Genomic DNA, 13770 nt, shown 5'->3' on the forward strand with positions numbered 1-13770 from the left:
TCTTCATCAGATGAAAACACAGGTATATGAATACAGAATCTTTTTTCCAATAAATATTGTTTAGGTTCTACAATTATATATTCATAGTAATGATCCAAAAGGTAGCCAGGTTCGAAGTAAAATACATCACTTAAAATTATCCCATGTGAATTCAGAATTGTCTATAAAATAGCATAGAGTTGTCAGTGTTAAGATGAAATATTCACTTGGATAAGTTTATACTTTGAATGAAAGTGTAAGCATAATGACCGGCACAAATGTTTACTCACAACATTTATAGGAATATCTGAATTGGGACAATTTATTTATTTAAACAACTACTTTTGGTAATGTAGTTGAGATTAGAAAAATATTGCATATATCTAATGATTCAAACTGTTTTACCTTAGAATAAAATTTAACCCCTATGTGTGGTATCTGTATGAAATGATAAATATTCCGCATATCATTACAGTCCTCGCTTGTAACTCCAATAAAATATGTTCATGTTTTCATGATCGTTTATGGTTTTGACTCCCCATTCCATTAAAAGCTATTAAAGTATGTTTTGAACAGTTCTAAGGATTTTTATATCATGAAATACACGTAGTACAATTGCTAGTTTTATTTGGTGTTACGATAGAATGTGATGTTGAACACCTGGTTGCTAACTTAAGTGAGGAATTGTTCGATGACTGTAGGAGACGGAATGTATAATCCCCAAAGACGCCAAGAAAAAATAGTAATATAAGAAAGATTACAATAATGATAGTAAAATAATCATGTGACATAGGTACCAATAAAACATAGCTCATTCCCTTACTTCCACAGGAAAAAAGACCACAACTCGCTGGAAAACCTGGCTTTTCCAGAAAATATGTTTCACTACCCTATGTTAATCTCAAAAAACCGTGTCAAAGCAATAAACTTCTATTGCATTTAAAGCGATAAAGTTCACAAGATTTGAAGTTTAACAATTTGTTATTTTGTTGGCTGTGGTTGTTATCCCGACTGACGTTGTACGTTATATTTCAGTTGACTCCTTTCAAATATATATATATATGTATATACATGATCAGTCTTGACATCTAGAGATAAAGTATGGTAAAGAAAAATATGGGATTTTGCTTCTATTAAATTACTTTAATTTAATTCTGATATTTAATTAGCTAAGCATATTTTTGTATATATATATATATATATATATATATATATATATATATTCCCTTATTGGTTGAAAATGTAGTGAATCAATAATTTGTGACTCATATGTAAGTTCATATTCAGATATAGTACTCCCATTCTCTTCCATCGGCCAATCTGAAAGCTATACACTTGAGTTTTTGAGTTAGTGCGTTTGTAATAAACCGATTTCAATCAAATTTCGTGTTTGAATTAGTGATGGAAACTTTATAGGACTTATTGCAGGTACATGAATAGATCTTTATTTACAGTCCTACACTTTTCCCTTGAATCATGGGATATCAATGTTTATTGCATTGAACGGGGGCAAGTCAACCATTTTGTACATAGACCTAACACATAACCTGCTAATATTTTGTCGTTTTATAGCAAGATTAATTTCTCGAATGTTGAGTCAGAGTTAACGCAGTTGTCAAAATGCCCATTCCAAGAGGAAGAGGCCAAATGTCTTAATTATGAAGCTGCAACTTAACCTGATTTATAGCAAAGATACCAATACATTGATAAGCTGCTATGATTAATTCCCACTTAGTTGTCCGCTTGCTAGTATAGGGCCAGTGAAATGTCACCGAGCCCTAGCTAAATCATCCGGAAGTCTGGTCACTGGTTATCAAACACATCGTCGATCCCTGTCAAGGACAACCAACGTGCATCAGTTAATCGTAAGATATGCACTGCCCCACGCGATGGTGGTCACACTTTTGCTTTTGCCTACTTTAACTAATATATTGCTGTAATATTATCCTTTGTGTTGTTCGGTCTTCAAAGTTTATATAGCACCTTGATACAATGAAAAGTTAATCCATATTAGGTGTTGATCGCGAGGTGTGAATTCGATGTTAGCTAATGGTCACATCATTCCCATCTAAGTCGAGTAGGCCCCCAATCATTCGACAAATATTATAAACGTTGGTAATTTACACCAGTTATCTAGCATGAAATCAATTGAACTAATGAGAACAATGTCCTTCAGGTGACGCCAAGTGTTTAGAAGTAGTATTACGAATTACCAGTAATTCCAATCGGACTATGAAATTGTGGCCTGATTATCTGACTCCAATTTGATTGTATGATTATGATAACTAAATCTACATATCGCCAATTCTCGCACATAATTTTCAATTTCATTCGCGCTTCAGAACAACGAAATAAGATGCATCAAATACGAGAATGAGCTTCGGATGTATATGTTTCATACACTTGCTTCTCCAGACAAACAGTAAGAAAAGCGAAGCGGAAAAATAGACCGTAGAAGTCAAACATCCCGACTAGCTATTTCATTCCTTATAAGCGTTCTAACTGCTCAAAATAGCCCGTAGTATGGCAAAGAGACAGGCACTGGATAAAGTAATAGGTGGTGGTCATATAAACAAAGAACATAAGCGCAAAACCACGACGACATGAAAGAAAGACCTGTATATGCCCTGAAGGTCACAATATTCTATGAGGACAACAGTTATTATGAAGGTAAAAGTGACTCAATAGTCACGTGCTCATTGAGTCGTTGAAGTGTGTTCAATAGCATGGATGATTCATGTAGGTGTGTATGGGTACTACACATTACAGACTTCAAGGAAAAAATTGAGAGCTCAAATTCAGAAAGTACAAAATGGAAATGTGTTGCATTGTTATCCATAGATCAAAACACATGGCGTTTTATTTCTTAATAATTATTATGACTGTCCACCCCATTTTCCTCAGGGGAATAGAAATTACAAAAATTCTGTTGCTAAATATGCATGGTACATCTAACATTTTTCAGTGAATCGTTAATCTCAACATTCCACTTAACATATAAGCTAATTTAAGTTAACATTCCATATGAGATATATAAACATTGTCAATTTAATACTTTTTGACAGTTCTGAATTCACATGCGGTAACTTTAAACGATGCGCTTTACCCTAAATCTGGCCACTTTTCGGATTATTAATTTGATGTATAATAGTAGAACTGGAAGAAAATTTATCGAAAAGACTGTTCTTTGTATACATATTAGTGTCGTGTTTATATGACCGCCTGATTTCTAATTCCAAATACAATGCTTTCGTTTGTTCTCACCTGGTTCTTCGTGGTCTAAATTGGTTATACCCGTAATTCCTAGTTCGTATAGCAATTCGAATACTTCTGATCATCTCAATTAGTCTTTAGATATACTGTAGATCTTTAACCAATTTTTCCATTCATTCAGCGTGTGAATACTATATATTGTACCATAAATTTCATATAGGATTTCATTTTCCCCAATAAACTTCACTTTATTCGCTATTTTCGTTTGGCATGCTGAGACGAGCTATAGTGGTGTGCTCATGTATTACTTATATAGATAGCTTAAGATGAATAAAATGAGATCCTCAACAAATTCTCCGGCCATATGTGAAACACCTGCAAAACGTTTGTAATGGTATTGTTTCTCGGCCGGATGATCCCTGAGTCCGAATATACGATGACTGAGACGATTCACATTCAGCATCGAACACTTGAGGAAGGTCAGAAATAGTGGGTGCAGAACTCTTTAATCGATTTGGTATCGCTGTGTTCCGCAGAAGTGACCGCTATGTAACCTCTTCATGTCAATTATATTATTCTATCCCTATCTCAAATGTGTTCTTCAGAAGTCCCATAAATTTTTACTGATAAGATGAATCATTGAGAACTATGATGTTACTTTCACGTTAGATTTTATAGATAAGGTAGTAAAATCATGTCTAGAATCTTGGATTTGATCTGCTGGCATAGATAATTCTATTCGTATACCTTAATTAAGTAGTTTAACAGAAAAACGGCACATACTGTACTTTTATTATACATTGAGGAAAGGAACATAAAGCAGACAGGTTATTTATTGTATATGACGTTCCATTGATCTTGTCTGCTGGCTATCTTTCCAGTAAACTGCCTGTTCCTCAAGAGCAATAAACAAGCAGGATAGCCTGACCGCAAAGTTTTAGTACGCAGTTCGATGACATGTCAGGCAATAGACGGAAACGTTTAAAAAGTTGTAGGTGTAATAAATCCCCAAAGTCAATAGTTCCGTTAGTCTTCAACATTTGATACTGAGCACATTACTTAAAATTGACTCAGCTTGCTAAATGTATTCGGTGACGCATGCGCAACAGATCACGTGGGGGGAACGCCGTACAGCATATCTATAGCCGCTAGCCAATCTAGAATTATCGTTTCTTAATATATCAATATTTTTTCGAATATATTTTCAAACCTTTTGACTTCTGACTTCTTATTTGATTGAGGTTTCACATTTTTGCCATTAAAGTTCTTACTAGTTAAGGTGTTGTGAAACTTCGAATAGTTGTGGAACGTTTAGATATTGCGGTTAAAGACGTCGTGAAACCGCGATTACTTGTGGCATCTTAAAAGCTCTAGATCACTTCCACATTGGAGTCAGAACAATTATGCCTTCTTTCGACGTTCGCGCGTTCATGGTGAATATAGAAACATTGGGTTAATTTGTTAGCTGATAACCGGAATTCAGATAAGCTGACCAGAAAATCTAAGTTATTCCACACAACATTAAGACCGCAGAGCTTGAGTTGCTTGCAACTTTTAATTAAACATAAGCATATCCTTTTGAATAATCATCCGACATTAAGACTTTTGTAATGGGGTTCTGTGAAAATGTTGGACAGTTGAACTTACTGGGCGCGTTGTTTGTGGTCTCAAGGTTGTTGTTGCATTTACAATGTGGGCATTCCAAGTTGCTAGGGTCGGATAAACTTTTCGTTTATTTCATTAGAGTCCTTTTGGTTCGTCCGGAATGTTATTAACCATACTCGAATCACTGTAACTCGCTTGTTATTTGACTTGGAGACATTTACTTTACTTTATGTTTTATCGGGGATTCGGCGGGGCTATAAATGCTGAACAAACCAGTCAGAATAAAGGCAACAGCACTCGATTTTATTGAGAATCTCGCCTATACGCATCGTAGCGCTTCGTGTCTTTCTTGTAGGGATTGTGGGTATTAGGGGGCATGCATGAGAAATGTTGGGATTGAGAACAAGATGAAATAGTGAGCCAGTGATCCACGAAACGCACAATAAGAAAAACAACAAACAATAAATGGGGTGACACAGGTTTCTAATTGACATGATCTGAAAATCGGGATTAAAAGTAAATGATTCAAGTTTTTAAACCCGCTACAATATGACTAAACAGCGTTTTAGCATCATAGCTGATATCAGCTTATGATCCCAGTCCTTACTCTCTTTAACCAGAATTCAGAACTGTCATTTCTGTTCATTACTCCTTACACTAGCTCATATCCTTGTTTTGACATGTCAGTGACTGAAGGTTCTCTTGGCCACTTTGGTACCTCTTAGACATCATTCACACGTTATAGTCTCACTCATTGAAGCATTTTGGGGTGTCCTATTTCAAGGCTTACTTTACTGGGTGAGATCCTAGTGGGTTCGAAGAAGGTTGGGTGTCTGAATAGATACTTGACATCAACAGTTATAACCATTAATTGTCATTCTGAGCCTTGTTAAGTCCTGACTACTTGTTCAGTGTTTGCGGAATCAGCGTTTAAAGACGTTAAATAATTTTCCTCTTCAGCATCTCTTCTTCCCTACCTTGTTTTACTTACTTATTTGAACACATAAATATTGGTATGAAGGAGCACCGAATACATATACACCACACAAGTCACTTGATTTGTGTGTGGGCTATGATACTGCCCGGGTGCCCAGACTGAAGGAGGTTACTTTATTTTAGACCCATATTTTTAATGTTTGGTCTTTTGCACTATCACCGTCTTTATACTACTCGAATTTTCTTACATTCATCTCGTAAATTTCACTTCATTGTGTTGATTAGGGAATAAGGACTGGTACACACTTGTCCCAAGCTTTACATCCGTTGCGAATAACTGATGAATAAGTACTCAGTCTTACCACTGTACACCAACGTCACAACTGATTATGAAGTTAGTCTGACTAAGTAATTACTTGTAAGACAGTTTACTATTTGTTGTGCTATTCAGAACAAAGATCCCGTGGACTGTACTCTCCATCTCCATACTAACTACTCAGTACTGACATGCGCTTATATATTCCTTTTGTTCTCCAGATTGCGTACTCGTTTTGAAGATCAATATTTCCGAAGAAATAACTTTATTTGCTGGCTTGCAGTTAGGATGAAGCTTTTTCTGCACAACATACTTACTTCTCGTGTCTTAAAGTCTGTGAAAGTGGGATATCCACTAAAATTGAAAGTCAGTTACCACTTCTCACAGTTAATATTTTCAGGCCAACACATTAAAGGTATCAACAGTTGATTATGACCCTGCATCAGTTGCCCGTTTGATTCCAAAAGTGGAGTGGTCTGTTGTGAAGTCAGTAGCAGATGAAGTAATTGGTCTATTCTGTATAATTTCTTAACAGATTGGTGAAGAATACATTCCTTGTTTGCCAGAAGAAGTCCCGGTTAATTATTCGGAAAACGAAGAATTCTTAAAATTGGCACACCGAGCACTTCTTGAAGTCGACGTAATGGAGGGTGTACTGGTTTGCCCAGAAACTGGTCGAGAATTTACCATCTCAAACGGAATTCCAAACATGTTGGTCAACGAGGGTGAATAAGTCCATTGTAAAATTCCTTGTAAATTTTTTCTGCATAATAAATATTATATCACTGTTAATTTCTGTATATGGTGGCCAGACTTTAAAATGTTATAACACACAGCATCTCAACCAATAAGCTAAGATACACCAAACAACAGATCACAACACATTTAAACGTGATGAAAAAGGTACAATAGCATTAGCATGTCAGTTAAATATTCTATATTATTAGTTGGTGATGAATCAAATATGACATTTAAAGTAATAATTATACTAATTAAACAGAAGATGGCCGCTAAGAAGCGCTCACTTAGTTTATTTTGTCCTTCTAAATACATCATGTATGTATAACTTGGACCTAAAAGTTGCTGATCTGAAGTTGTAACTCAGTAACTTCTATCAGAGTATGAAGTCGATCCCTGAAATATCCGCAAGTTGAATTCCAGCCTTATCTTCGTCCCGCACTGCATCGCTTCAAAAATGAATACATTTTGCTAAGGCTTGGGTGCACCTTTTGGCTATTATGGCTGGAAGCAATCGTTTGTGGTCACAGTGACAGTGAAGTTTGGTTGAACATGTCATCAGTTGCTCAGCAGCCTAAGCAATCGAATTTCAACTGTTGGATTCCAGATTCAGATTATGTTTTTGTCGTCATATGGACAGTGTGGTATAGTCTGTCCCATATTCCTCTACTAAGTTTTATGAATTAAACAGACTCATTTAGTAATCACTTGTTTCCTTTTAGGTGTAACATTTATTCTTACGGCATTAATAAATCGGTTAACCACGATTTTATTAATAATCAGTTGTAAACCGCCTAAGCTATGTAAACGAAGTCGAACCCAACATACGTACGTTGAAATACTTCGTTAATGTAAACAATATAAAATAACTATGTCTGTGTGATAGAAATTTGCAACTCAGATGGGTGGTTTCAACGAATTTCGTTCTCTGAGATAGTAAGTTCAATCAGAAAGCTTTCATTGTTCTTCTGAACATCAGAAGTGACCATACTTCCAGACGACTTACTGCATGACACACTCTTAATAAAATGATAAGTATTCCATCATGTTTGAACACAGGAGTATTATAATCATCAGTCATTCACGTTCTTCTGATATCTCGGAATTTACTAGGTCTCATCGTTAGCGTTATCAATATCTGTTTATTCAAAGTACATAAATGTATCTGTTTCACGTTGACCGTTTGTCGTGCTATATTTGTCTGTAGAGGAATGTATATTGATGAACTAACAAACTAATTTTCATTAAATTCTGTTTGTCATTTCATTTGACCAGTAAGATATCCAGCAAATCAAGCTACTGAGTCTTAGATCCTCACGCCAATTATGCTGTAGACTTCCTTAGAATAAATGCACTGTCAATGCTTATTGTGTCACAAAGGTAGACTTTCTCGGATCTCGTTTCGATAATCTCAAAGTCATCAGGATTGTACTTAGCTGACAAGATAAAGTAATATCTTGAGGCCCACTGGTAATTAATTTTATCGACCGTATAACTAGTATTTTGTAGAGTTGGTGACCTGTCTTTCACTTCAACAATCTACAGCTTTATTTAAACCATTACTTATTACATGGATAAAACACTCCAGATTTTACTATGAATAATGGTAACACATTGTTCCACTATAGGTTATGCCAACATCCGATTTACAGTTCACTTACGTTACTCTCAGTCCTTAAGTCCTAGACGGGAGTGTTATATCTACGAAGATAGATCATTTTGTACGTGGATCTTGTTGTGAATAGCATTTAAACTACAGGTCATTTTACTTTTGTCGGTATGACTAAAGCTTATATTGGATTCACGGATGTCCTTGCTGATTAATTCCCTGGAAATCGTTACACGAGGTTGCTGTCTGGAGAATTTCATGCTGACTGTCTTCTCACGAATATACTGTAATATTGTGGGAAATGTTCAGGGAACAGCCACATAAGTGTACAAAGGCTTTTTTAGGACCATGTATGTGGGTTGGTCGCCGAGTAACACTTCCCTTTGGGCCACACCCTTAAACGTAGTTTATTTAGTAATACTGAAACAATGACTACATTATGCCATCCAGTCAGTTACGAATACTCAGTTACTGGATCATTCTTTGAGCCTTTTACATGATGAACCTGGAAGCATTAAGAGGTATATGTCTGTCTCAACCATCTTCCAAATAAGTGTCAGTAATACATGACCTAGAATTAGATCCGTACACAAAAGTATCTTTCACTATCGCCGTCATCACACAGATTTTTCGATTGCCAAACATTTACCACTTTGATTTGTCCCTTTACTACAGCTCCATTTAAGATTGAGTTCATTTATCATACGTCTGTCTTATTGCTTTTCATTTTATTTCCTGTTACCAATCCTTGTTTGTCATCTCCTAATTACCAGTTTATGTTCTTTTAATCTTTGGTAGTACATATTTTCGATTTCTTGTGATTATTTATTCCATCCTCTTCACGATTACCTTCATCATGAACTATTTGGGTGTTTTTATTAGCTTCCTAGACAACATTAACCGCTTAGAGTGATACACGGATCTCCATCATAGCTGTTGTTCCGCTCAGTCCGCATAAGATTGAACAATTTCTCGATCTTTCAACTGGTTACTATTTCAGTATATTGAAATATGTTTTATTCTACATCCCAGTTATTGGTTAATTCGTCAGCAACTTCAATAATGTAGTAGCCTGTCGTAACTTTAAGAAATAATGGTTGTCTTATTCGTTTCTTCTCTAAATCACTTATAGTAATGAGCTGGTAAATGAAAATTAACCTCGGTACAACCTTTATTTTTCAAAATATACGCTTTTATGGAAAACAAAACAAGAGATGTGTATCATAAAAATAGACTTTTTCAATAAAATACAACTTAACTAGGTCACCAATGTTATTTATGTACAAATTATAGGGTCTTGTGTGTTGACAGATTGAAGTTTATACCCAAAACCGTTTTTTTTCTCTCTTCTTTCATAAAGTAGCTTGTAAACAGATTATCCAACGCGACGCACCATCAGAAAAGGTTAAAATTGTGTAAATTAATTTTGAGGTTTACATACCCCTTTATCCTGGTCATCTATGTTTGCATAAATACTGTCGCGAGCTAAGCTGTCCCAGTTAACACGCATCAACAAATTATCCATATTTGCCTGTTAGACTACTTGTATTTATTGAGTAGTCGAAGTCGAACATAACAAAGAATGTAAAATGCAATCATAATTACTACCAACCCAACAACATTAGACCATAAATCCCATCCAGTCATATAAGGGATCTCTTGGTCTTCCAAATATGTCGTGCCATTTTGACTGTAAAGAGGGTTATGAAGTGAGAGAAAGCATAGACATCAACGTAGTTACTTAATTTAATCACAAAAGATATGTTTAAACACTTTTATTCTTATAATTCATTTCTTAATTTTTAATTGCAATTAAAATTACATATAATGTATACATTTTAAACCTTAATACTGAACAGTAAGGAACCGAGTGTAACAACAGTATAGCAATTTTTGACTGATTTCTCATCCCACTGTTAATGATCATTTTGATTTTTTCCAAAAATGTTGCATAAATAAAACAAGAATAATAGCCTTTGGAATTTGTTTCAGTGAGATGAGATTGAATTCGTTACTGCATATATCTAGTGTCATATTATGTACGCATTCTGTCTAAATACATTCAAAAAATAACTGGTGTTAAGATATTTCAAAAGTTGTGTATAAATTCCATTTATATCTACTTTATTCATAAGATGCAATGCATGTATATCATGACTTTGGAAGTTACAAATAACTTTCAGACAAGATATTGTAAGACTTTTATGCCTTTGCTTGCGTACATGGATGCTAAAGTATTAGCTCCTAGTTCTACGAGGAAATACAAAAGGAGAAAGTTGTAACTAAATTGGATGGTTAGTATTTGATAAGATAGCATTTGCTAGGAGTTCGCAAGATTTTAAATTTCTATCCACAACCATATTCATGATGACTTCAAAAGATTCACTACACACCATGCGAATCACCTTAAGCATTCTTTGCAAAACAGAAAAATCTTTCCTCAAAAGCCCGGTAAAGAATAATGGAGAATAAAAAAGATGAATTGGTAATAACCAAGGATTCACGAGTCGTAAAAGTAAATATATAATAAGTTAAACCAGAAACTTTTTTTGATATCAATAAAACCTAAGAAGGCGAAGAGATACCAAAGGAAAAAGTTACGCCAAGATAAATGACCTTTGACACTTTATTACAAAATCCTCAGTAGTACAAACTTTGTAGGATCACAATCGAGTCTTTAAGTGCTGCTCATGTACAAGCTGAAATTAACAGCTTGACATTCAGAAGCATTAAGTGTGGGACCATTAGAAACAGGCTACCGTTCAATGAGCGACAAAAACATATTGCAAAAGGATCTCAAGAGTCAGAAATTGACGTACATACAGTTAGATCGTTCGCATAATTAATGAACGTGCTTTTTGTAGATGACGGAAAAAAAGGGGAAAGGGTAGCTCCTTGAGACATACTTTTTTGAGTGAGTAAGGATGTAGAACACTTTCCTGTCGGCACAGTGTACTGTTTTCTTCCACAGAGGTAAGAGCATAACCAGTCAGTTGTCAAGCTAGTAGTATTGACGCTGGCAAACGTGTTTAGTAGTTGTGGTGTTGGGACAAAATCAAAGGCAGGGGTATAGTCTCGTAAGCGAACTGATATGGTTTAATATACTCGTATCGCAGCTCCTTGTACATTTTTTTTATATTTTTTTCCTTCGTAATCGTTTTAATTGTGAAGATATAGGTCGATCAAAACTTACAAAAATAGATTCAATGGCATAACAAACATCAACAAAGTTTGTCATTGAGTCATTTGTGAATAAATGCCAGCATGTTTTTTTGCAGATCATGGATATTTTATTCTGAGCAATTCCTGTATTTAACTTTCTTTGTTTGAAATCAGAGTGTACTCTTTTCAAGTTTGTCATATGCCTTAAGCAGAACACGAATAATACAATGATCAGAATTAAACAATGGAACATGTTTACGAATCATATATATTTTCATATTAATGAGAACTAAGGCTGAATGCTTATCTGAACGAGTGGAGAAATCGATTATTTTTTTTATGGCCTAGTGATAAAAGAAAGCTACAATTCCATAAAATCATATCACCATATATAATTGAAAGTAAATCATTATTATACATAAACTATACTATAAACTTACTTAAAATGTCCTTAGAAATAAGTTGATTAAGCAGCAAAATAAGAGTAAGCGGATAAATGAGTAGATGGTGGGATTAATATAGTCAAAATAAAGAATGATAGTGTAAGAACAAATAACTGAAGTGAAGGAAATTTAAACCCAAAACAGTAAGACTTGAAGAAAATTTATAATTAAATTATTCAATTCCTAATTTTGATGTATAAGAATGCTCAAAACAGCAGATGCCTGGTAAAATGATGAGAACTGAGTAAAAAATTTAGCTACATTCGATCCTTTAATCCTTCAAGCAAGCCAATGATAATTTTATTTTTAAAAAAATAAAAAGCGATCAATTGTAAAACAACAAAGAATAAATTATCATACCATTGCCTATTAATTGTTGTATTCGATTTATCCATAGGACAAAATCGAAGTGTTGTCATTTCCATAATCAGTAAACCGCCCATACTGTAACGAAATATAGAGAAGTAACGAAGCCAACTAAGCCAAACAGCCATAGATTTTAAATTGATTAAGAAACCAGAAAAAACCTAAAATCAATGAGAAAAAGGTTTGATATAAATCATTCATTGTTCCAAATGGATATAATCAAAGACTGAGGGAGCTGTTCTCAATATTTACCCGGCAACAAATTACAGGTAGCTTTACACTTTCCATGTTTGTTGACACTAGTCAGAATGATGTATCTATGACGCCAATGAGATGCATACTCTTTTGAAAACCTTTACATAAATTATTTAAAGCCTCAGCCAAAGATAGTATAGGAATATTTCACGTGAAATATATTTAGTATTATCCGACGATCGTTTCATTTATTGTTGCTCACTTTTCTCGGTTTTGGTATAATCATATGTACTGACACTAGTCGAAATGGTGATGTATTAACATTTTCTGCAGACAGAAATAAGAATACGAGCGCCTAAGGTTTAATAAATAGTGTTTAGTATTCGTCTCACCATGTCAAATGTAGTGAGATGCATGAATAGAAGATGACAGAGAAGTGTATTTTTAAAAATTACGATAGTAAGGTTCCATACGATCATAATAATTCAGTTGCGAATTTGAACACTGTTCAGCTTACTTTGGTTTGGACAAACGGATAGTATTACTGGTACTCATATCTAAAGTGTGGTTAAAAGTCAAGTTTACCATTAGAAATTAGTTATATACATGACATGTACTTATAAAACTTACCATCATAAATACATAAATAATCGATATTATAGCATTAGCCAATCCAAAGACTGTAACACTTGCTGATATAAACAAAGCAATTGCAGCAGCGGCTAACGTTGTAAGGCATAGAAGTAATTCGAAAAACATAAAAGCTCCAAACGTTTTCTGTAAACCAGCCATCCAATAACATATTGGCATAAAGAATAATATAGGTAGTACTTTAGTTGGTATTATATCACAGAGAATTTTAGAGAAAAAGTATACTGAGACTTGATAATAACCACTTGAACTTTCATGTCTGCAATTGGATTAGAACAAAGATAAAAGTAATAATACAAAGTTCAATACAGCGGCTATTGTATTTTCATTTTTAAACAGACAGATTACATTAGGAAATTAGTACAATCGGTAGGAATGTCCAGTAATGTATACAGCTCAGTTTAATTGATAAGGGACTGTCGGTAACAGAGGTGCCTAACATGTTTAATCGCTCACTGTAGAAGACGTCTCGAGCTCTCATATTCCATTTTATTAGATGATATATATATCTGTTGTAAGGATTTTATCTTAAAAGAGTTTTAATAGTGGTTTAATGG

General features: G+C 34.5%; 2 protein-coding genes across 4 annotated transcripts in view; one reads left to right on the plus strand and one right to left on the minus strand.

Moving 5' to 3' along the window:
* Window positions 1–3056: 3056 nt before the first annotated feature.
* Window positions 3057–7052, plus strand: MS3_00005062 (uncharacterized protein; the record flags this gene model as incomplete). 2 transcript variants are annotated; one of them, XM_012939629.3, is made up of 4 exons in its annotated part: window positions 3057–3061; window positions 6271–6415; window positions 6450–6551; window positions 6585–7052. In XM_012939629.3, the coding sequence occupies 4 exons, from the start codon at window positions 3057–3059 to the stop codon at window positions 6780–6782; spliced, it is 450 nt and encodes a 149-aa protein (XP_012795083.2). In that variant the 3' UTR covers window positions 6783–7052. The 2 variants fall into 2 exon arrangements, with proteins under 2 accessions (XP_012795083.2, XP_051069021.1); XM_051213085.1 differs by lacking the exon at window positions 3057–3061 and adding an exon at window positions 4612–4906.
* A 2566-nt stretch (window positions 7053–9618) lies between these two features.
* Window positions 9619–13770, minus strand: part of ABCG2_1 (ATP-binding cassette sub- G member 2) — a 41856-nt gene continuing 37704 nt past the window's right edge. For both annotated transcript variants that reach the window (XM_051213087.1, XM_051213086.1), the window contains 3 exons: window positions 13193–13472; window positions 12362–12528; window positions 9619–10086 (listed from right to left, as the gene is read on the minus strand). In XM_051213087.1, coding sequence (XP_051069023.1) covers window positions 9936–10086; window positions 12362–12528; window positions 13193–13472 — 598 coding nt within the window. In that variant the 3' untranslated portion in view covers window positions 9619–9935. The remainder of the gene's footprint in view (window positions 10087–12361; window positions 12529–13192; window positions 13473–13770) is intronic.

This window comes from Schistosoma haematobium, chromosome 3, assembly GCF_000699445.3.
Source record: "Schistosoma haematobium chromosome 3, whole genome shotgun sequence".
NCBI classification, from domain to species: domain Eukaryota; kingdom Metazoa; phylum Platyhelminthes; class Trematoda; order Strigeidida; family Schistosomatidae; genus Schistosoma; species Schistosoma haematobium.